Source organism: Abrus precatorius, unplaced genomic scaffold (genome assembly GCF_003935025.1).
Source record: "Abrus precatorius isolate BTA unplaced genomic scaffold, Abrus_2018 Scaffold153, whole genome shotgun sequence".
Classification (NCBI taxonomy): domain Eukaryota; kingdom Viridiplantae; phylum Streptophyta; class Magnoliopsida; order Fabales; family Fabaceae; genus Abrus; species Abrus precatorius.
The window spans coordinates 21,005-44,697 of NW_020874351.1; the positions used below are offsets into that span (position 1 = coordinate 21,005).

Genomic DNA, 23,693 nt, shown 5'->3' on the forward strand with positions numbered 1-23,693 from the left:
GCATACACCTTATTTTCAGGTGGAGGTGGAAGCAAGAAAGTGATAGAAATAAAACCGAAAAACAAGAGAGAACAAATCAGAGATGAGCTATAGTAAGGGATGTGTTATAATAGAAAGAAAGAGAGCGCGAGATAAAAAAAAACGAGGTAAAAGAAATATAGAATTGCATTCAAAATTACGAATGAGACAAATGACATCTCACAATTTCATAGAGAGGGAGCTGATAACAAGTGACCCACATGTAGCTAACTAACCGAATCGTCTAACAACATAATTTTAGCTGACACATGTCGAGTCACCCAACCATTGACCACATTGCATATGCAAGTATATATCTCTGTTACACCCTACAAATTTTTCTAACCTTCTGACAACACCAGAAATTTTTAATTTCCGTAGTAAGTAAAGCAGCTGGTAATACTCAAATGATTTTTTCTTTAATAAACAGAGAAATCTAGTGTTGACAAGGAAGGAGCATAGTGCACAGTTTACAATTCATCCCTATAATCCAAGTATTTAAGCATCGTTCTTGCACTTGGGTTTGATCATTTTTGTCTATCCATGTTATATTCTTCCGAGAAGAAACGGATCCACAGAAACTGCCTCACATTATCTCATCTATTTAACAGAGCAATTAATCTAAAGTTCAAAACACAATTCGTTTGCTTATAATATTGTTACCAATCTTTTTGCTTGACTGTGAGAACCCAATTTCTTTTATATATGAAAATTGTGCATAGAAAGAAATCATTTCATTGTCACAAATCATATGACTATACTTTACAAATTAAGATTTAAGAATGCATTAAATAGTAGCTGGATGTTGAATAAGGAAACAAGTTACAAGGCTAACATATAAATAGTCACATTATATGCAATCCAAGTACTTAGAGCAAATACAGTTAAAGGTCAACCCACAAAGCATAATTGTCTTAAGATTAAATCTTCATCTTAACACTTAGATGCCTATACTCCGATAAAATGTCAAACAAAAGACCAGTTTACAAACATAAAGCAAATACAATGAGCGTTCTCTTCTTCATTCAGCACCTTCCATGCAACAACTCTTTCATAAGAGACAGGTCGCCCCATGCTAGAGAGACAAATGCCACCTTGAAGACATGCAAAACCCTACCAAAAAAGGAGGAGAAATTAACAGAAAACGTCAGTTCTGTTGACAGCATATTCCCAATTCGGATGGGCAAGGAATAAAAGGGGGGAACAAGTTTACCCACTGTAAAAATAATTTATCGCATGAAGCATAATCTGAGATGTAGAGTAATTATACAATACACACAAAAAACGTGTACGCCACACTCTAGTAAAAAACAAAAAAAATTCAATAGCATGCCTTAAGGAAGGGGAATCACTGCTTTATTATAACAACAAAAATAGTTGACCTGTTGAATAATCTGTGGAAACTCTGAAAAGAGAATTTTTCGTCCATGATCATCAAATATTTTCTCTAATGTTATATCCTGTAATGCAACTAGGGTAGTCTCCAGCATGTCAAGCCCAGCCTGGTTTGAGAAAGTGAACACTGGCAATGCCTGCATGAACAATAGTTCAATGAATCTGCCCTCAAACAAGATAGAAGATCACAATTATATGTATACTTGAACTGTTTTTCAACTCATTTCCATTGTTAGAACAAAATAAGACGAGTATAAAAATAAATATGAACATGACATCCATCCTGTTATACATCTTATGTGCACTATAATACTCTAAACATTGACAAGTCAAGCTACTTTCAAAATACTTGGTGGAAAATGGGTCTACAGTTGAGTGCGGGCCAAATTTGGTTGGGCCAGAAAAATACAAATCCAACTCAAATATTTTACCAGGCTACTAAGGCTTTGGAATACAAATTTTTCTAATGCATTTTTAAGTTAGAGAAATTGAATTGCACTATGGACAAAGAAGATACATGTACTATGAAATTGAGATAAATTTAAGCATACCTTTAGAGTGCAGCACAATATTGCATCTGAGAGATGCCACAAGGACTTAAGTAAAGATTCATTCCCCTCGTTATTAGATTTAAGTAGCTCCACGCCCAAGTAGCACCTACAAAACTAAAGTAGTGAGACAATAGCTCTGTATTTAAACTATCAGTCTATGCAAATCTATCTTGTGACATTGAAAAAGAGAAGGTAAATAATAATTACAGTGACTTCTTAGAGTTCTCTACTAAAAATTACAAATTAGAAGGAACAAGCATATGCACAAAACTGCACTGTTTATGCCTCCATATAACTCTTATTTGCTACTTGTGTAAATTTGGGCCAACTTTTTTTGGTCTTCTCTTTTCCTTAAAATGTAAAAACTCCTCCAATTGGCTTATATAGAAGCTCTTTTTTTCCCCCTCTTTATTTATTAAAAAAGGATATATTTATTTTTAAGAACTTTTCAAAATTATGTTTGAGCTTTTCATAATAACCCTATGTTCCATTGGCTAGAACTAAAGCAATAGCTGTGGGTTTTTTTCTAATGCCATTTATAAAATAATATAAAAAAAGTGAGGGAACTTCTGGATCACAAATTTGTGAGCATTGCTAATTTATGAAAGATGTCTAAAAAATGTCAATCTAATGCATATAAAGGTCCTGAATTTTCAATGAAAGCTCTCAACCAATCTTCATCACGAGTATTTGTTGACAAATTAGTAATGAAGACAGGATTTTACAAGATAGGTTAAGGTATTTGCAAGACTGAAAACCAGTTAGAAACTTAGAACTAACAGACTACATCAGAACTTGGTGCCATGCTTCCCATGCATCTATTTATAGACCAAGAAAGAGGAAATTTCACTCTCAGAATGCAACTTACCAAACCTATTAGTAACTTAATTGCTTAATTGAATGAGATATCACATTAAATTTAGCTCTCAACCTTATAAAAATATCGAATAACATGGTTTCTCACAGGGTAAAATACATTGCACAAGCCTCAGCCCTCAGTAATGCAATGACAGTAAAGTTTCAAACCTATAACTGTTGCAGATCCAATGAGCAAGGGTTTGTGCTTCAGGAGTACCCAATGGTGTCCTAAGCCCAGCATGTGAACTCAAATGAGAAGGAGAAAGTGCTAATGCTACCCTTTGTACTGATGATATAATGCTGCGAACATATTGACGTGCCATAGATGCTACATGCTCCTGCATATGGCTTTCAAATGCAAATTCAAATGCTATTGTCATCACAGATCTCATACAGCTGGAATTTCCAGCATAATCATTTGAAGCTCTGTTTCCAGTTGGGCCAATGTCCAGGGCAGATGCAAGGTCAAGGGTGCGATTAGGGCTGGAAGCTTCCTGCAAATTTTGCATGGTAATAATTAAAAGATTCTTGCAGGAAGATTAACACATAAAAAACTGGTTCAACAATGTATGCTGCAAACCTTTCCAGATTCAAGAGGAATGATGCGAAATCCAGAAGGTAAAAGAGGGGCATCATCAGCAAAGGAAGCATCAATTGGAGCAAATATAAGTTCAGCACAAGTGCCAACAGCATTCTCATCCATTCCACTGCAGAGCTACCAAAAAATCACCAAATTAATTATAAGAAAGAAAGTCACAAACAAAGGTATACTAGAAGTAGAAACCAGAAACCATACAAGTGTTAACGACAAGAAAGTTTCCTCATTTTAATAACAGCAGGAGTTCAAAGAATACTGAAGTAAACTAGAAAGCTATCCATTAAAGAGGCGAGGGGGTATAGCATTTTTTCCCTCATCCAAGATCAAAGAAAGAAGAAAGTGAGCAACATTCATAATTTCAATTAGTAAGTGGCTATATGGACATCAGTGATATGCTTGGTGATGGAGAGAATGTAAAAGAATAACATCATATCAGCAGAACCAGGACAACACACCTGAATTCTGATACGCCTTCCATGTTTCAAGTATATTTTTGGTCAAGAAGAGTATAGCATGACGACTAAAATCCTTAACTAGTTCAAAACATATAGACAGCAAGCTTATAGGACAAAAAAATAACAACACTAGAACTTCTACCAATTCATGTCACGGGTAGTACACAATATGATTTCTACATATTAGAACCACATAAAACAAAACAAAGAAAAAGAGTAAGTAGCATTTATGCGTGAAGCATAGAACAAGCACCATGAGGAAAAAAAAAAAACTTACTTGCAAAAGAAACACTTCTCTGGGCATTATTGTGTCTTCAGGACAATGAGCAACCCCTTCCAATTTAATGACTTCCAAAAACTAGAATGAATAAGATAGAAGTTAGTAAAATCAGAAAGGTAAAATTATTAATAGCTCTATTACATAATTAGCACCAATTTATCACCTCCTCGTGCTCAATTGTGTGTGCTAGAGGGAGTATAACTTGACCACCGTAATTTCCAATACGAGATCCAGAGAAGCTGCAAGGGCCTACTTTAATAGCAGCAGCTGTATAAGCATCCATATTGTTGTCTGCCCATTCTGATCTATGCTCCCGCAGGAACCTTAGGAGAATGGCTGGGGGCACATTCTGAATAATAAAAATAGCACATGTCAGAGGCAAAATATCACGATTGTTAACACTTAAAACTTTATATAAACAATCAAATATGTGCAACTGAAACCATTTATTATTAATAGAATAGTTCAAAGAGATGCTTTTGCATAGGGGAATAGCAAGAGAAGCAAAGTAAATTAATAATAATGATATAACAAAAAGGGTAAGTTAATCAATAATTGATTAGAAAGGTTGATTACTGATCAAAAGAGTCCTTATCCAATTTGAGTAATATTTTGCCAACTAGGCATTCAGTGGCCATCATTCACCGTTATTTTTCGATAGAACTTGGGCTTAACTACTACTGTAAAGAAAAGAGACCATGCAGTAGACACTATGTACTAGATGTTTACAACATAATAATGAGGCAGACCTGAGTCCATGTCCAAAAATTGTGTTCATCAGCAGAAGACATTTGATTGTTCAGAATTTTATTTTATAATTTTAAGGAAATTTCTTGATATTTCTAAGCATCCTGACCTGTAATAGCATTGATGCTTTAGCACATAGCACTGCATTACTGACAGAGGGAAATCCATTGGCAAAGGAAAGATTCAAACCCATTAACTTGTCTGGGGATGAATTTACTAGAATAGTAACATCATCTACACCATCATTGCCAATCAATGACCATCCCTCATCAGTAAACCCATTGAGTGCCTCATTGAAACCCCTGCCATGAAAATAGATGTGAGATTCTAAATTAATTTGTAAAGCATTTGAACCAAAATCACAAACCCATAGTAGAATATATTAACCGGCTCAATCTCTGGCTAAGAGCTCGTAGAGCTGCTGGTCGTCTACCCCACCCAGTGACAGTAGACTGTGAAACTTCATGTGAAATCTGCCTTAGATGACGTAGGGCCTATATGAGAACAAGAATTATAGATGTCATGGCCCTATTAAATCCACTAATTAATACTACTGTTTTTATGAAACTGATTATTTCAATCATATACACAAATGTAGGAGCAGATAGAAACACGTTATATATTCTGCTGTATCATCAGTAAAGAGACACAATAACCATACCGCCATAGTTGTCTTCTGAGCCAGCACTGTTGATGATTCATACAGTGGACGTAGCACTTCTGGAACACTCCAAGGCTAAAAATAGAATAAAACATGCATAAGTTGTTTTAAAGTTAAAATAAAAAATAATAATTAACAATGCAACAAAGTCAAATTAGTGTACCTCTAAATCCATATGATCAACAATGTGGATGATGGAACCACCTCCTTCACAAGGTCTTATCAGGTACCCACAAGGCAGCATCTCTGCTCTAACAAAATGCTGCACAGGAGGCATGCTTGGACCGTTTTGAGTATTTTTAAGAGACCTCTCACAGATCTAAGGCACAAATTAACAATGATTCAGACATATAACTACAAAATATACCAGTAGGGCCAGACCATTGCACAAGTGAGGTCTGTTATTAACTTCAATATCTAATCAAATACAAAATTTAAGATAAGAATTTTTTAGAGTCAGTTACCACTAGACTGCCATCTTCTAAAACAGAAGTGTAGCGCAACAACCAGAAGTCTCGAGCAGGCGCCAATGTCGTTGGTGCATACAGCTGATCATCAAAGGCAACAAGTGCATACAAATAGTGATTTGGTGCCAATCCATTGAGAGACAGAATCCTCACTCATGCAAATTAAATTCTTACTTTACCTGCATATAAAGCAGCTCAATGGTTCCACCGTTTGCTGTGGGCAGCACATTGAGAACATCAACAGCTCGGCAATCGCGAAACCACAAAGGCCGATCTTTGAGGATTTCTGCAACCTGAAGAGAGTAGGTTTGACCAAGTGACTGATGAACTCAAGCACGGTAATCGGTAATATGGATAGTAAATCTTGATCACTTACCCTCGTGGGTTCTAGTCCCACTAGACCACAGGCTCTTGCTGCCACACCAGTGCAACCATGAGAAATAGCGACGATTCCAATGGAATCCGGACCAGGCTGTGCACATTCAGCAAAAAATAGTGAAGAAACGTGACTTAAAAATGTTCATTGAAATTTGTTTGCCAATAATTCAATCAAAAGAAAGGAAATCACTAACAAAAAATAATATTATCAGAACATGAGGTTCTATGTTATTCCAAGATGACAATTTTAAAATATTTTACCATTCTTTTTATGATTTATTCCCGTTAAATAAGTGAAGAATAAAATACGTTGGTAACCCATTGAAAAGAGTTCTAGGGTTACCTTCATTCCAGGCATTTGGACCCACTCAACAGCAGTTCCAGTAGCCTTAGAAAGAAATTCTGCTAGAGTCTCTTCTGCAATGGACAAAAGCCTGGGAAAGAAATATGATATAATTCCGTCAGCGATAAATATACAACCAAGTTGTCACTGAACGGTGACAGAAAGGGACCCAATAATCATACTCCAACTAACCCTGCAGGACTCGCATCCCTTGGGGGATGTTGAGTAGTCAAACTGCGCTGACCACTCGTCACAGCCGATTCACAGCTTGTGTCTTTGGTTGCCTGCGTAGTCTGCAGAGAAAACACCATTCTTACTTAATTCTACAGCGTTCAACGTAGAAAAAAAATATGGAAGGGCCGAAGAACAACACTAGATCCCACAATTTTTGCTAAAACTACAAAATTAAGGAATATATTAACCTAGCCTTTAAGACTGATTTTAAGCAATTAAAAGTGACAAGCTTCAATTCAAAAATAAGTAATTCTATATATCAAGAATATAAAAAGTGTAATAAATATTATCCTTTTCAATAAAAGCTTACTATATTGAGATGCTTAAAACTACCCCTAAGGGCTGTGTTCAATAAAGCCATAGAATTAAATATTAAAGACTCGATTACTCGAAGCCTTTAGATTAGACATCATTCATGACAAAATCCGCCCCCCCCCCCCAAAAAAAGTAATCAAATTGAAAAAAGACCAAGAAGAATCACAAAAAAATTCTTACATTTTGGGTGTGTTGACGAAAATAGCCATTTTCATACACCAGTTGAGACACCTGCTTCTGCAACCTATCATTCTCCTCCATCAGCAGCTTGTTCATGGCAGTCAACTTCCTATTCACAGCTTGCAAACGTGACGCCTCTTTTCTCTGCTTCTCTCTACATCTGAATTCAGACAAACACGCACACAACAAAAAACTAAACAAATTACCTCACTACACCAACAGAACTTCACAAGCGTTCATTTTCCAGTTCCCTCGACAAGCCACACAAATAGCAACAGAATCAAGAGACCAAAAGTACACGTTCCCTTTAAACTCGTGTTGCCAACACGTTAGATTACAAAACAAAAAAAAAATTGAGCCATAGCAGGGTTGGTTGAAGCAAGCAACAGTACCTTCGATTCTGAAACCAAACCTTGATTTGCTTCGGCTCAATGTTGGAGAGAATCGGACACTCACGTATAAGCTGTTGACGGCGAATGGAACTAGGTTTGGGGCAATCGTGATAGAGCCTCTCAAGGGCTTCAACCTGCTCAGGTGTGTAACGGACATATTTTCCGTTATCCATTCCGTTTTTGCTACCATCCTTGCAGGACATTGCCGCAGCCAATTCACACGTTCACGCGCTACAACAACACGCTCCTCCTACTTCTACTTTCACCACTACTCCTTCACCTTCTCTAAGATCGAGCGTGCATTTCTTGACCTCAGCAACCACCACGTTCTTAATCTGTTGTGATCACAGCGCCGGAAGCAACCACGCGCGAAAACAGCAACGATCTGGTTCAATACAACCGATTAAGGTAATACAACACTGCCATGCTCCGAAACGACGCCGCTTCACCGATCTCGATGAACAAGCATGAGCGAATTGGAATGAATCGTGCTTGATCTGCGAAGCATGGTTTGGAACAAGACATGGAAGAAAGTTATATATAATATAATAAAATTTAGTGGAGAGAAGAGAATCTTTTGCAGTGTGAAATTCCTCTGTGATTGTGCAAGCTTCTTTTTTGTTCTAGAAAGAAGGGGAAGAGGAAACCCTAGCTGAACTTGATGGTGCGGTGCAAGTTGAGGTTCGCCCTCTGTTATGGTTACTGTTTCTGTTTTCTTTCATTGGTTCCTCACTGTGTACCCAAATCCGCTGCTGTTGTTTTTTAAAATTTATATAATAATAATATTTTTTGAAAATATAACTGCACAGCACAAAGAAGACATTGTTTGGACCGAAATACCCTTTTCAGCGGCGCCACTCCCATTGGCGCTTGTCGTATTTGTTTAAATTATTATTCGTACCTGCATAATGCATTTATTTCCATGTTTGTCCCTTTGCTGTAAATATTTTCATTCAATCATTTATTATCTAATTTGTTTTCAACGTACATACTTCTTAATTAAAAATATAAATAAAATTTACATGACAATACAAGTATGTTTGAAGCCATTGGACTCAACCAAGTAGCCATTGGCTCATGTTTGAAGCTATAATATCGTTGTCCCCTCCATTTGACCCTCTCGCCACCCTCTAGGTGTCTACGAAGGAGGTGTTGATGAACCCCTTGGTTGAAATTTATCCACTTTGTCAAGTCAATATGACATCATTCGTTTTTGGAGTCTACATTAAGCTGTAATAATTCCAAACTAGCTTTAATTTAAACTAGTGAGTTGATCGGCTGGTAAATTCATATTTACTTTTTCGTAAGCGAATATAAATGATAATTAATTATAAAGATTTATCATGAAAATTAAAAATGGTAGAATGAAAAGGTCTTAAATGGCAAAACCGTCATTACAGGAGTGGTGAAAAAGAGTCGCAAAGAAGGGAAATAAACAGAGAGAATAGTAAAATAGGGTAAGAATAGGAGGGCGTTGAGGGAAGATAATGCCCTGATCAGAGTCTTAAAATATACAAAAGGGTTGCGTTTGCGTGCGTTGGACTAGGACACAATCATGACCTTTTTGCATGCGTCTCTCTGTTTTAAAACTATTTAATTAACTTTTCAATAAAGAAAAAGAAAAAACTTAAAATGAATAAACTTGATTAAAAAAGAATGAAAGATATGGATGGGAATGGCATATCCATATGCTTTGATGTGGCATACATACGTACATTCCATTCATGATATCAGACACCATTTCCCTGCATGACATGACCCTGATTAGTGTGTGATACGACATGTGACATAGGAAATGTTGAGCAAAAAACGGGATGGGATGTGATGCGATACAATGGTAGGTATCTACTGTGACATACAGAGACACCCTTATATTTGGATCTGTCGGCTACAAAATGCTGGTTTTTCTATATTCTACTATCCAAATACTTGTATCCCATATTTGGTAATCCACACTTTTACTTTTGTTCTTAATCTAATTTTAATTATTTATTTTTAAATGGGTTTCTTTTTGGAAATTCTCAAATTGTTTCTTTAAAATCAATCTGTAGATTCTCTGGCTATTAAATTTGTTCCAGAAAAGAAATAAAGTATTCACTCATTAAAGATCAAATATATCAAAAAAGAGGAAAAAGGAAAAGTGCAGCACCAAACTAGTAATATCCAATTGGACCAATCCAACAGGTTGTTGTTGTTGACTCTAGATTACGATAGATTTTTTTCTTGGATTTTGTCGATATTTTCTTAATTTTGGAAGATTGTTTTTTTGAAAAAAAAAAGTAAAGTAATTAAGCGTTTTTAATATTATTAATTTAATAAAAACATATTTATAACCATCATCAACTTTTACATTCTATTTAGATTAGGAAAAATAAAAATACATGTATTCTTAAGCTGTCTGGTACAAGAGAAATATAAATAAATAAATTTTAAAATAAACATGAGTTGAATAATATAATATCAATATTATCCTACGCAACTGAAATGAGAGGAGGGAATATACATGTCTAATTTTTCTTTTTCTTTTGTTTCAGCTGTTTTAAAAAATGAAATATTTTTCTTATGACAAAAATAATAAATACATTTATATTAAAAAATAATATAATGCTCCAGTGGCTCAACATGGTAAAAATAATCTCACCGTTTAAAACGAGGTGAGTTAACATTGCCTAGGTGCACACGATGAATTGACGACAATTTCGTCTTCGCGTTTAGGCTTCTACAACGACATTCAAATTAATGTCATTTTCGTTGCCTACATTTTTCTGACAAACAAACAATTCAAAGAATATAACATGGCATGAGAAAGAGCTTTATAGTTTTTAGTTTCTTTGCCTCGCTGTTTGTAGTCTTCCAGACTGTGTAACTTACGATTAGTGTGAGAAATAAAATTGACATGTGCGTGAAGTATATAATTGAGAGTCAAAAAAATATTATGCTCTCTCACTCTTTTATCAATGCAATACAATAGAATTATATAAGCATATAGAAATATATATTAAAATTGATTTCATTATTAATAATAAAAAAAAATTAACTCTAATTATTTGTTATGATTGTTACCCTCTCGTAAATTTGAGGATGAAAAATATTTAACATACTAAGCTTGTAAAGGAGTAGATCAAATTGACGAGATTCCAATGCTTTAATAGTAATATATTAGATTTTTTTGGTAATCAAAAGCATACGCATGAGTCATGTTTGAGTTTTTTTCTGAATAATATGACAGGTAATATTTAAGTGTTTCGTTTGTTTATGAAAAATAGGATTAACAGTAATATAAAGAGTATTTTAATTGTCACAAGAAAGAGTTTAAGGTCATGCTAGAGTGATTTTTAAATGGTTGAGAAAATAAGTCAACCATTGCAATTTAATGGTGGCAAATGCAAGTACTCGATATTCTGCCTTAACAGATAATTATGATAACTGAAGATGCTCCTTGTCATAAAATATATACTTTTTGTTATAATTCAGGTAATCAAATCAGACCACTCTATAAAACTCGTTCTTTTAAATCATTTTAAACATCTACTGCATTCTCAATATACATAATACTTTGTTCAATTAATGTTGAAACTGAATTAATAATCCAAGAAAGCACTAAATTATTGTAGCGCTCCCATGCTTCATGTAATAAAACAAATGATTTTAGAATATCAATTGTGCTATAGACAAATCTATACTCATTCTTTGAAACAATAACTCTTCTCATCATACGATCCTATGAATGGTAATTTTTACCTGAAAGGACCGGAGAAACAATAATTGTGGTAGAGTTTTTATTTGGATGGATATAGAAAGGACTTCCTTGATCTTATTTTTATTGTGGTAGAGTTTATTGTGCTTGTTGATTTCTACTTGAGCTTCCACTTAAATTTCTTGCCATAGAAAGTTAAGTGTGCATCATCGCTCTTGATACCGTATAAAAAAAAACCTGATAATAAGTACGTAAAGTATAAGATAGAGAGTAAAAAAATATTATGTTGTCTCACTCTTTTTTATCAATGTAGCACAATAAAATTATATAAGAATATAGAAATATACATTAATACTGATTCTGTTATTAATAAAAAAAACTTAAAAGAAACTAATTCTGAAGATTTGTTATAGTTGTTAATTAGTAACAATAATTTTGTAGTTATAATAAATTCTTAAAATTAAATTTATTTTTTATGAGAGAAATTTTTTTCGCTCATCCATGAAATGAATATTATAAAAACTTGTTCGACCAAATATAAGATTGGAAGGTTACGTAACTAATAAGATCATCCACATCATTAGGGATGACAATGGGTAGAGTATTATAGTACCCATCCCCATACCTACGTTTTAAAAAAAATACCTGTACTCGGCCCCATACTCGCGTGGGTATGAATATTAATCTCTGTACCCGTACCCTCTGGATACCCACATACTCATCTTGTACCCATTACCTACGCTTGTTTGAGAAAAAAATATTTATAAAGAAAAATATGTTTATATAACTTCACATAAGTAGCATAATAATACAAAAATTCAATATGTAGTTGCCGAACAAGATACAAACATAGATAAAAAACATATATTTAAAGATCATAAATACTAAATGTATCTTAATATAATAATTTTCTAAACTAAAATTTTTAGAAACAATAAGCAAAACTAAACACACAAGTTATTTGTCAGTGATAACCTTATATTGTGTGAGATTTGATCGATTGACAATGTTAGAGCAACAACGAAATAGATCTGCACAATAGTTGTCCCTTCGTATGGGATCACTTTGTGACCTCTTGTGACATCATTAACAACAAACTCTAATGAATAACGTTTTAGGTATTAATGAGATAGACATTGAGAATGAGAATAGAGTTAGAGTAGAAAAATTCAATACTAACAACAGAAGATGAATACATAAAATATTTTTTTTACTTTTGAATTTGAAATTGTAAGAAAAATAATAGATTTAATTAAAATAATATATATATATATATATATATATATATTAATACTAGTATTTTTAACTCATATACTATACGAAAGTATTTTATCAAAAATACAAATTTTTGAAAAATTATTTTAATAAATTAAATATTTATAATATATATAAATTTTAAAAGAATTTGAATAAAAGATAAATAGTCACAATAAAATTTTATAATAAAAAAATATACGTGTATATTAAAAAAAATTATACTTTTTTATTTGAAAAAAATTAACAAATAAAAATTAACAATAATTTTTTATATTTATATCTTTTCAAAAATTTCTTTGAACGTGAATAAATAGTAAGAATAATATTATTTATATTAATAGATTATAGTTGTGCTTGTAATACATATGTTGCATAGAAAAATATTATTTTAAATTAAAATATAAAAAATAAAATTTAAATATTATTAATAAATAATAAATTTACGATAATAGTAGGTGATTGTAAAAGTTATAAAATTTTACAATATATTTATTATTTATCATTCACTTTATGATTTAAACATCAATATGATTTTATTAACAAAAATATTTGTGTGAAAAATATTTTATGTGTATCATATATAAATAATATTTTAAAAAAAGTCAATCTCATATTAACTATATAATAATTAGATTGTATTAGCCAAATGATATAAAATAGTAAATAAAATTTTCTATTAAAAATATAAACTAAAATAAATTTTTTGGTTTACTTTATTATTAAATATATTTTTATATTAATCTTATATAACTTCACATAAGTAATATAATAATACAAAAATTCAATGCATAATTATAGAATAATGTTTAAGCATATATATATATATATATATATATATATATATATATATATATATATGCAGTTATGGGATAGAGTGAGTACTTAGATACCCATACCCGCACTCATCTCCATTAAAATTTGTAAGTTTTTACTCATACCCATACTCATATTTATATAGCAGTTAAATTTTGCGAGTATCCATATAAGGTAATTTACTAATTTTGTCATCCTTACACATTATCTCCTAAAATGGAAATATGAATGCATGAAAGGCTAGAAATTGAGTGGAAAACTTCCGTTCTACCGTTCTTGTATCATAACCCGTTCGTATCAATCATTAAATCAATTTAGATGCAAAGTCACAATCACTGAGATGAACTAAATCCGAATCTAATAGCTAATAAAGTTTAGGAAAACAAAACCGAACGCATAGGGAAGACACCTCTGTAAAATCTTGATGCAATATGAAAAGTATATAAGAAAATGACATGGTGTGGTTTAAATGAAATGGGCAGTGTTAGAAGCAATTATTCCGAATCGTCCACGGTGCTGACATTGGCGTCACATATTTGACCAAAGAGTGAATAATTGCTTGTTACGTACTGTTGCAATTATGGTCTCTATCTACATCCTTTTCGTTTGGTTCTTAAGTTTAGCATTAACCAAACCATTTTTATATGTCTCACTTCTTCTTGTGATGCTTGTCAAGTGATAAAAGCACGTGACATAGCCTAAAATGTAGGGTCGTTGAGTATTATTCTGAGAGGTTTGAAGTCTATGAGGTAAATGCAGATTCTCGAATCTCAATTGGGACGGGCAAATGAAGCCATAAAGAACGACGCGATGCAAGGATAAATGGTGGGCCCTGCTTTGAAATCAGGCCCTTGACATGAGGATGATGTCCCACATTAATTACTATGATTTTTTTAACCATTTAACCCACCCCTTTAAAAACAATATAAATAAAAAAGGTTCTAGAAAATTGCGTGCACATTGCACAATCATCTATGTTGTGGAGTATTGTTCACAATATGGGCTTTTTCTATGTTGGGTTTGAAGCTATTCAGATAGCCCTTAGAGCTTAACCATAGCCCCTTCTAGCTTAAACCCGTCATTGACATGAAGATGCAACTAAGTTGATAAATGGCCATTTCGTTTCATTTGTAGGTTGTTTGGTCATCACTCGTTACTGTTTGCAACTATTCCTTAGCCTATTGTGTGCTATAGCATAACAGAGGCAATCATGTAGCATTAGAATTTAGGAGGATTATCATCCACTTTTGGCAAAAATTTTCCAGATTTTAACATAAGCATAGGCAATCATGTATATACACTACACTGATTTTGGTACTTGATAGAAGAAACTATGTATAAAAACGTTCTCAAACTCAACCATTTAACAAGCCTTGTGTGGCCTTGGTACAAAGCAAACACCAAAGGAAAAACAGACCCAAATTCTAGCATTGTGTGGCCTAAATACAGCAATAACTTAAAATAAAATAAAAACAAAAAGAAGAATAAAAATGCAAGATAAGTGCAAGCACCCCATTGCTGATTGCACCATGTTCTTGACACTGACACACTTTTTGGTCAATAGTGCACATTGGATTGCAAAAGCGAGAAGGCTTATTATCAGAAACCGGGCTAAAAGAGAAGCCCAACACCAAACTACACGACTGATCAATTATGTTCTTCCAACATTTGAGTTTCAAAGAAAGCTTTAATATCAAGTCAAAGCCCATTAAGCTTATCGCCCATCACCCATGTGAGCATAATGGCGTATTCAATGTAGACCCACCGACCCGTCATATTTTAACAATAATTATTTATTTTACGAAATTCTCAAGAGATACACAAATAATTATTTATGTAAAAAATAGACTAATCAAATAAGTAATAAACAAAAAATAAATTTGTTAACCTCTAAATACAATATTTAAATTATAAGTAATTTATGAGCTATATTTAACATTTTCAGAAAAAAAAATCATTTTCACACACAATATAATTTGGCTATGTTGAAGAAGGAGGAGTGTGAAATACTACAATTTATTGTGTGTGGTGTACGTGGTACCACGTTAGAAGAAGACATGTGTGAGGTTTACGCACGTGTGAGAGGAAGGATCAAAGGTCCTAAAATTTGAGCATCCTCTAGGAACCAACCCAAGCTTGATTGTGAAGCCTCATCCTCGCTTCACACTCACTCACATGATCGCTGACACTCACACCCTTCCTTCCTTTATCGCGTGCTCTCTGCATCCCTCTATTTTTCTAATTGAAAACAACACCAATAAAGAGGAACCACTCTACATTTATTATATATTTTAAACGACCCCTAACTTTATATTCCCCCACTTTGTAAATGATACTGGGTTGCCTTATTTTAACTTGAAATCAAAATATGCAACAAGTGATCATTAAATAACAGCTAAAATGTATTATAAATTCAACAAAAGTGTGACGGTAATAATTGTGTAAGCAAACCTTATCCATTAGTTACTGAGGGTTCATTAATCTAGGGATCAGAGTACCCATCTGACTCAATCCTTGTTTTATCTTAAATCTATATATAAAATACAAAAATATAAAATAAAATGCTTGCTCTAACGCCAGCACCCACATGATTTTACATCAAAATGTTTTTGAATTTGGGGAAGTCGGTACAGATATACAACTTTGAAGGACCCAGAGATAAATTAATCATTTTCCTTTGCTTACTAAGCTTCACTGGTCACATGTACGCTAATCTAATTGCCCATATTTTAAATCCTCTTTATCTATATTTAAACCCAATATCATAGACCAGGTGTCACTTACTTCTTCATACAAATTAGATTAGCCGTTATGAATTCTACATACAAGATTCTTGCATATGCATGATAGATAGTACAAATGAAAAACAATGATATTGTAAGTAAAAAACCATCAAGTTACCAAACCATTAAAAGGGCTATGTCGTTAATACCATACCTAACAAAGGGAAAAAATATACTACTTAATCATATAATATCACCACTATTTGAGCTAAGGTAGCAGGTGAAATTAAAGTAAAAAAACTTGCTAATTAACGGGCCACGTGGATGAGATCATGGGCATTTTTGGATTAAGTTGAGCTGTAAGCGTCGTGCTGAAACGTGAGAAGGGGAATATAATAAGAGGGCATGATAGGGCAAGAGGGGTAGAAAGTACAATTAATTGAATTAAACTAATGTAATAAATCAGAATGAAATAAATTAATTAAAATTTTGCACATCTCCCGAAGTAATAATATTATTAGCAGCAGAGGAATCCGGCTGTAAACTTGGACACTATTGGAGGAGTCACAGCGACAAAACCTGCAAGAGATTGATTCTTTAGGGGTTGAATTTGTTGAACATTAAATCCTTCCCTTTTAATCATTGTTAATTAGGACATTAATTATCCAATAATTTACATTGTAAATGCATAAACTATTGAGGTCTCTGCCTTGTGGTTTTACTTTATCACTAAATTTAGCGTCTAAAACTGACATGTTAAGGAAATGAGCAGTGTGTGTCTGTGGCCATAGCTGTTTTCTTTCCAAGTGACAGCCCACCATTGTGCTGCTGCTTAACACTTGATTCCTGTTCAAACCACATGATCATTATTCATTGCATCAACTAATCCTTCTTTTTTCCTCTGATCATCTTTTACTTTTCATACAAACCTTTTGGTAATAATAATAGACTTATGGTTAACACTTTCCTAATATACCAATTCTTCAAATATAAAGAATCTCGCACAAAAGTAAACAGTGCCATGTCAGGGTGTAATGTTGTTTCATTAACTTTAATTTCAATGGTTTAAGTAAATTTTCTTTTAACTACAAGTTGACAATTTTAAATAGAAATCAATCATTCAATTATGTGTCAAAACATTATATCTCTGGTCCATTTTATAAAAAATATTCTAAAAATTTTGCTTAGTTCTTTTTTTTTTAAAAGAAATATATTAATAGTAATTTTTAGATTTGATTCTAAGTATATAAAAACAATACTTTTATAAAAAAAATTATTATATATAAAATATAAAATTATAATGATTTTTTATTTAAATTTTAAAAATATTAAGACTCATGGTAACAAAATTATTTTATAAAGCCTCAGTCAAATTTTCTATTGCATATTATTTTACATAAATATTGCTAATTAATTATGATAAATTATTTTCCTATGCTTTTTCTTTCTCTTGATAATAGAAAGAGATCACTAGTCACATTTTTCTTTTTTATTTATTTTATTATATATATTTTAATCATTAATAAATTGTTAACAAGATTGATATTACTAATCAAAATTTTGAAGTATTGTAAAATGGTTTAAATGATATACAAGATTAGAATTTGTAATTGTTAAGAACATTATAAGGCATTTATCTCAATAACTCTTAAAAATATGTTTGAAAGGGAGTTTTAGAGAAAAAGAAAGAGATGATTTTTTAATTTTAAATTAAAATAATTATATATTATTTATGATAATAAAAGCATAATTAATATATTAAATATATATCAATGTATTAATTTATATATTTTATTTTAAAAAATATTAATTTTAAATATATTTATTTAAAATGTAAAATTTATTTATTTTTCTTCCATAATCACTCTTTTCAAACAACTTCTAAATATTTTAAAATTTTATTAATATAAATTACAACCTCATACAATTCTTGTTCCACAAAAAATATTTAGAGATTTATTTGAAATTTTAAAAAATTGATGGCGAGTATATTAAGAATACTTACTGAAAAAATATACAATAATAAAGGCTTATGAAGATTTTTAAACTATTAAATATTTTCTTTTTGTAATAAATTCTCTTTTTTTTTGTTATTTTGACTAGTGTTAAGTGTATTAGTTAATTTTATCTTTTAGAGAAATATAATTATTTAAAAATAACTTAAAATATCATTCTATTAATGATATTTGTATTTCACTCCATAAAAATAAAAAATGAAAAATATAAATAACAATGATTATAAAACAAAAAATAATAATCACGGTAGAAATTTGTCGCGTAATTGCACTTTAATTGCGACCTATATTATGGCAAGGTTGGTGATATGGTTATTCAATATAATCAACAAAATGAAAAGATGGAGAGAATGGGAAAATTTGAAATGAAGAACAATAATTTCGAGGTGTTTAAAAGTATATAAAACCATTACCAGAAAGTAAAAAGAGGGAAACAGAAAAGAAAAGCTTTAATTCAATACAAAAGAAAATGTGGAATGCAAAATAAAGAGAAAAAAAATGAAAGTGATTTAATTAACTTTACAGAACTTGCAAGTCACTTCCCCTATTATTATAAATAATATTAAAAATGTATGTATGTGTGTGCATGAAAGAATGCTCCAATGTGAGTCAAATTACATTAATGCCATTCCTCTACTCATCAAAACCCCACCATCACTCCCACCTCTCTCAGACACAGCAATCTTCAATCCTTCAATCAAAACGGTGCGTTCCCTCTCTCTAAAATAACACCAACTTCACTTTCTCTCTCTATCTCTTTCGCAGCTTCACACACTATCTATTGTACTTAAATGGAAGCGCCGGAATACTTCGTCGGAGGCTATTTTGCCGCCGGAGGAGCTGACCAATTCTCGCCGACGGAGAAGCGCCACGCCGACCAGAAGTCCGGCGAGCCTTTCGTCATCGACGACCTACTCGATTTCTCCAATGCCGACGCCATTATGTCCGACGGTTTCTTCGACAATGTCGCCGGGAACTCCACCGACTCCTCCACCGTCACCGCCGTCGACAGCTGCAACTCCTCAATTTCCGGCAGCGACAACCGCTTCGCCGCCGCAATTGTCCCTCGTGGCTTCGCCAGCGATCACCAGTTCTCCGGAGAACTCTGTGTTCCGGTAATTCACAGAACTTAAATAACGACGAAATAAACCGAAAATTGTAATAATTAGAATTGAATTTATTAATTATTTTGAAAATTGAGTTATCTTCTGCTTGATTTTGTAACAGTACGATGACATGGCCGAACTGGAATGGCTCTCGAACTTAGTGGAAGATTCGTTTTCCGCCGAGGAGGAGCTGAAAACGCTGCAGCTTCTCTCCGGCGCCGCCGCATCCACTGCCATTGGCGCCAAACCGCAAACGCCAGAGTCGTCCTCTTCCACCGACACGCTCCCGCCGTTCGCTTCCGACGACACCGCTCGAAATGCACCGTTTCTCCACACGGAAACGCCGCTGCCAGGGAAGGCACGGAGCAAGCGCTCACGCGCCGCGCCGGGGGACTGGTCCACGCGCCTCCTGCACCTAGTTACTTCCGGCGAAGCGGCGGAGGAGCAGAAACCTCAGCAGGCGAAGGCGGCGCCGGCGAAGAGGAGGGAGGGATCGAATGCGGAGTGCTCAGGGCGGAAATGCCTGCACTGCGGCGCGGAGAAGACGCCGCAGTGGCGAACGGGACCAATGGGACCGAAGACGCTGTGCAACGCGTGCGGCGTGAGGTTCAAGTCTGGGAGGTTGGTGCCGGAGTACCGGCCGGCGGCGAGCCCAACGTTCGTGTCGACGAAGCATTCGAATTCGCATCGGAAGGTTTTGGAACTGAGGCGGCAGAAGGAACTGCAGCGACAGCAGCATCAGCAACTGTTGAGTCAGAGTTCAATTTTCGGCGTATCCAACGGTGGAGATGAGTTCTTGATCCACCATCATCACCATTGTGGGCATGATTTTAGGCACGTTATTTAGCCTACTCTTTAATTTAGGGTGCAGTGCAGTGCAGGTCTAAGTTTAACTATCGTCACGCACTCCTTTTCTTCAAAAGAACAATATCTGAAAATTTTGTCTTACAAATTTGAATTTGTAGCTTTTCTAATTTTTTCTTTTTCCTTTATGGCAGAAAGTCAGAAAAGAAAAGAAAAAAAAAAAAGCCTGTAGAATTATGGGGAATGGGTAAAAATAGGGAGAAAAGTGCTTCATTCGGTTGTAGAATCTACTCTTTTCTTGTTTTCTCTTTTATTTTTTTTAGCCGAATTTGGCAATTTTAGAATTACAGTTTTTGTTTTATTGGAAATAAATTTCGAGAAAAGTTGCAGAGAAGAAAGACAAATTGAATATAAATAATCCGGTGAATACCGAAAAATATTAACTGGTGTGGTCAACGTAAAATTTACAGTCATTTTTGTTATATTTATTTATTTATTGAGAAAATTAAGTTATAATGAACATTGGTTTAATTTTTTTTCTTTTTAATTGTGTAATCAATTAACAAGTTATAAAAAAGATAAAAAAAATAATAATTATTGGTAAAGGGGATAGAAAGAAAAAAAATGGGACATCACTTTTCTAAAATCCAATGGGCCATAGAATATGGAACCCAGATAACTTACATATCATGGAATTTGCATTCATAATACTAATAAATTAGCGACAATAGATGGTTGCTTGATGCATAATTCGGTCAATTGGTAATCATGAAACAATGTGTTGATTTTTTGCCTTATAAAAAAAGTGGGTTACTCTTCATCATCATTTCTACAAACTCGTGGATTGATGCGATTCTAGTTTTTCTTGCTGTTCTGAGAGGGGATTCAATTGATTTTATATGTGTATTTTTATTTTGAATTATCGTGATATCTTCGTTCTAACAGACAAGTGTGTCGTATACGAATGTGAACTTTGGCCATTTTTAAGACCAAGGACACATACCAACAATTTTGAAGGCCGAATTGAAGTCCATGGTTGTGTGCAATGTGAGTGAGTACCGAGGACCCAAATTGGTGGGGATTAGAGAAGAACTGTGAAATCAAAGGATTGCATGGATTTCAGTGAAATAATGAAATTAAAAGATTTCATGGTTGGGCAGTGGCCAGTTACGCATCGTCCTCTGTACGTACCATCTACATGGAAGTGCGTTAAAGGAAAGGGAAAGAATGAAATTATGAAACCAACGTGGGAGTGGCAAAAAAATATTAAGATGAATTAAAAGAATAAATTGGCCCTTAGCTTGCAAAATGGTGCAGCAAGGTCATGTGAGTTGAGTTGTGAGTGAGTGTTAAATAAACAAAGAATTAGGTACACATTGAGGGCTGATATAACTGTCCACCTGATCCTAGACATTTCCTCTTCCATGGGCTCCACTCTTTCATTGCATACACAGCAATACTATTCACGGGTCAATTCTCTTATATTCTTATTCCCATTAAGCATGCTCATTAAGCTCAATTTATAACTAATTTAAGCCCCATCTTATCTTGCTATTACCATTACTAGATTCATTATATATTTCTACTATTCTTATTATTTTCTTTCCTTCAAAATTATATTTAAACTGAAAATCTTAGAAGACAAAGTAACTAATGATGAATCAATAATAGATTAATTCCTTTATGGCGTGAATGTCTACAAGAAACTAGAAGTTCAACCATGGAGATATGAGAAGCAATATTTCTCTATCCCTTTCTAATCACTTCAGTCCAGAAAATAAAATGTCCAACATATATTACTCATGCAATTCATCCTGTAATCACATTGAATAATTAATATGCTCTAACAAAACTATTAATATAAAAAATAAAATATTTTATTGTACTTTTTGACATTCTATGTATGATTCACTTTGAATAAGTTTTATAGAAGAAAAATAAATTAATATAAAAATAAATAATTTTTCTTTCCTAAATTAAAAGTGATTTATATTCCTTAAATTTTAAAGAAATCAATAAAAACAAGCATAAAAAAATTTTAAAAAAAAATAATAGTATTACTGAATTTTTTTTACTCTTATACATATTTATGGTGAATAAATTTATACATTCTAACTTATGTCTTGTTTTGCTTCATAATTCATAAATTTGAACAAAATTTAATTAATTAACCTTTTTTACTCTTATAAATATTGTATGATAAATAAATTTATACATTCTTAACCTTAATACTAAAGATAATTACTTAACCTTTTCTTCATAATTTATAAATTAAAGATAATTATACTTAATAATTGGCAATTTCTTGAATAAAACAAAAAATAAATACCTCCTAAAATTACAACTTGGAATGGAATACTTAAAAAAATAGACAGTGAACTTATTTTATCTATTTGTACTTTAAAAATATGTTTGAGAGAAAGTTTTTGAAAGAAAAGAAAAAAAAGTATTTTTTAATTTAAAATATAAATTTTGCTTCCTCTTTCTTCCTCTCTCTCCTCCCTAATTCCCCTTCTCAAAAGAATGTTAGTACTTTTAATGCATTTTTAGCAGTCTATTTTTTAGTAGTACCTGAACTTTAATAAAAATTATAAAATTATGAATGATATTCATTAAATAAAAGGTAAATATTATATTATTTTGTATTTCAATTTTTTTAATTCATAATAAAAGGTGTTTATAAAAATTATATTAAAAAAATTTTGTTAATATTTTTTTTCTTTTATAAACATTATGCGAATTTCAAAACAGTAATGTTATTATTTACCAAATTTTGTAAGAAAATGTTATAAATGCTTTTTACTCAATAATTGGAAACATGACAAAATGAAAAAAAAAAAAAAGAGTAACTAAGTAACAGACAAAAGTTAACAATTTTATTTTAAAATTTCAAACATTTAGTATTAAAACATTTTTTTATTTTTAAAAGTAAAAGGTTTCTTATGGTTATGAGGCTTTCCATGCAATCCATTGCATGGCTAGGACATCCTAACAAGAACATACAGTTTACTTTAGCTTTTCACAAAGCGACGATATATTGAAAGAAAGAGTACGCAGAAAGTACAGTGTATGTACACATTGGTGCGTAGGCAATGTCGGCATTGTATATTATATAGTGATTAATATTAATATATTGAAAAAAATAAAATGGAAGAGAGTGGCGAAGTTATGATAAATGAAGAAGCAGTGCGACATATGAATGGCTAAGAAGGGGAGGGTAGTAGTGAGTGTGCATGTGGGTGATGAAACCAAGCACATGCACTACGTGACGTGCATCATGCATGACTGTTACCTTGTGCCTGCACTCTCTGTTGCTGTTGTTGATAATATATCCAAAAAATTCACGATATGGCTTTGCTGCTGCATGCCCCATTGTCATGGGATCTTTTCATGTTATGTGTGTAAA

The 23,693-nt window shown here is 32.8% G+C and overlaps 2 protein-coding genes across 7 annotated transcripts; one reads left to right on the plus strand and one right to left on the minus strand.

The window, feature by feature from the left end:
- Positions 1-760: 760 nt before the first annotated feature.
- LOC113857054 (homeobox-leucine zipper protein ATHB-15) lies at positions 761-8,606 on the minus strand. Of its 5 annotated transcripts, XM_027488735.1 has the most exons (19): positions 8,520-8,564; positions 7,873-8,369; positions 7,481-7,640; positions 6,944-7,044; positions 6,752-6,842; positions 6,407-6,502; positions 6,210-6,323; positions 6,028-6,111; positions 5,727-5,882; positions 5,564-5,638; positions 5,290-5,396; positions 5,012-5,204; positions 4,319-4,504; positions 4,153-4,233; positions 3,403-3,537; positions 2,991-3,316; positions 1,965-2,070; positions 1,401-1,550; positions 761-1,131 (listed from the first exon to the last, which is right to left on the minus strand). In XM_027488735.1, exons 2-19 carry the CDS (start codon positions 8,073-8,075, stop codon positions 985-987), a joined length of 2,511 nt encoding a protein of 836 aa, XP_027344536.1. In that variant the 5' UTR covers positions 8,076-8,369; positions 8,520-8,564; the 3' UTR covers positions 761-984. The 5 variants fall into 5 exon arrangements, 4 of the variants coding, with proteins under 4 accessions (XP_027344536.1, XP_027344538.1, XP_027344537.1 ...); XR_003503172.1 differs by having other exon boundaries at positions 785-1,131; positions 3,101-3,316; positions 7,873-8,606; XM_027488737.1 differs by having other exon boundaries at positions 822-1,131; positions 6,944-7,035; positions 7,873-8,600.
- A 10,475-nt stretch (positions 8,607-19,081) lies between these two features.
- On the plus strand, positions 19,082-20,351 carry LOC113857259 (GATA transcription factor 9-like). 2 transcript variants are annotated; one of them, XM_027489058.1, is made up of 3 exons: positions 19,082-19,492; positions 19,605-19,901; positions 19,944-20,351. In XM_027489058.1, the coding sequence occupies exons 1-3, from the start codon at positions 19,169-19,171 to the stop codon at positions 20,328-20,330; spliced, it is 1,008 nt and encodes a 335-aa protein (XP_027344859.1). In that variant the 5' UTR covers positions 19,082-19,168; the 3' UTR covers positions 20,331-20,351. The 2 variants fall into 2 exon arrangements, with proteins under 2 accessions (XP_027344859.1, XP_027344858.1); XM_027489057.1 differs by having other exon boundaries at positions 19,605-20,351.
- Positions 20,352-23,693: the final 3,342 nt, after the last annotated feature.

Excerpts from the sequence above, each read along its gene's own strand:
- LOC113857259 (XM_027489057.1), top strand. The coding sequence starts at position 19,169 with ATGGAAGCGCCGGAATACTTCGTCGGAGGCTATTTTGCCGCCGGAGGA. Across the intron at positions 19,493-19,604 it reads CCGGAGAACTCTGTGTTCCG|TACGATGACATGGCCGAACT; the intron begins GTAATTCACAGA and ends ATTTTGTAACAG.
- LOC113857054 (XM_027488736.1), bottom strand. The coding sequence starts at position 8,075 with ATGTCCTGCAAGGATGGTAGCAAAAACGGAATGGATAACGGAAAATAT. Across the intron at positions 5,639-5,726 it reads TTGATCATATGGATTTAGAG|CCTTGGAGTGTTCCAGAAGT; the intron begins GTACACTAATTT and ends TTCTATTTTTAG. Across the intron at positions 4,505-5,011 it reads AAGCATCAATGCTATTACAG|AATGTGCCCCCAGCCATTCT; the intron begins GTCAGGATGCTT and ends TTTATTATTCAG.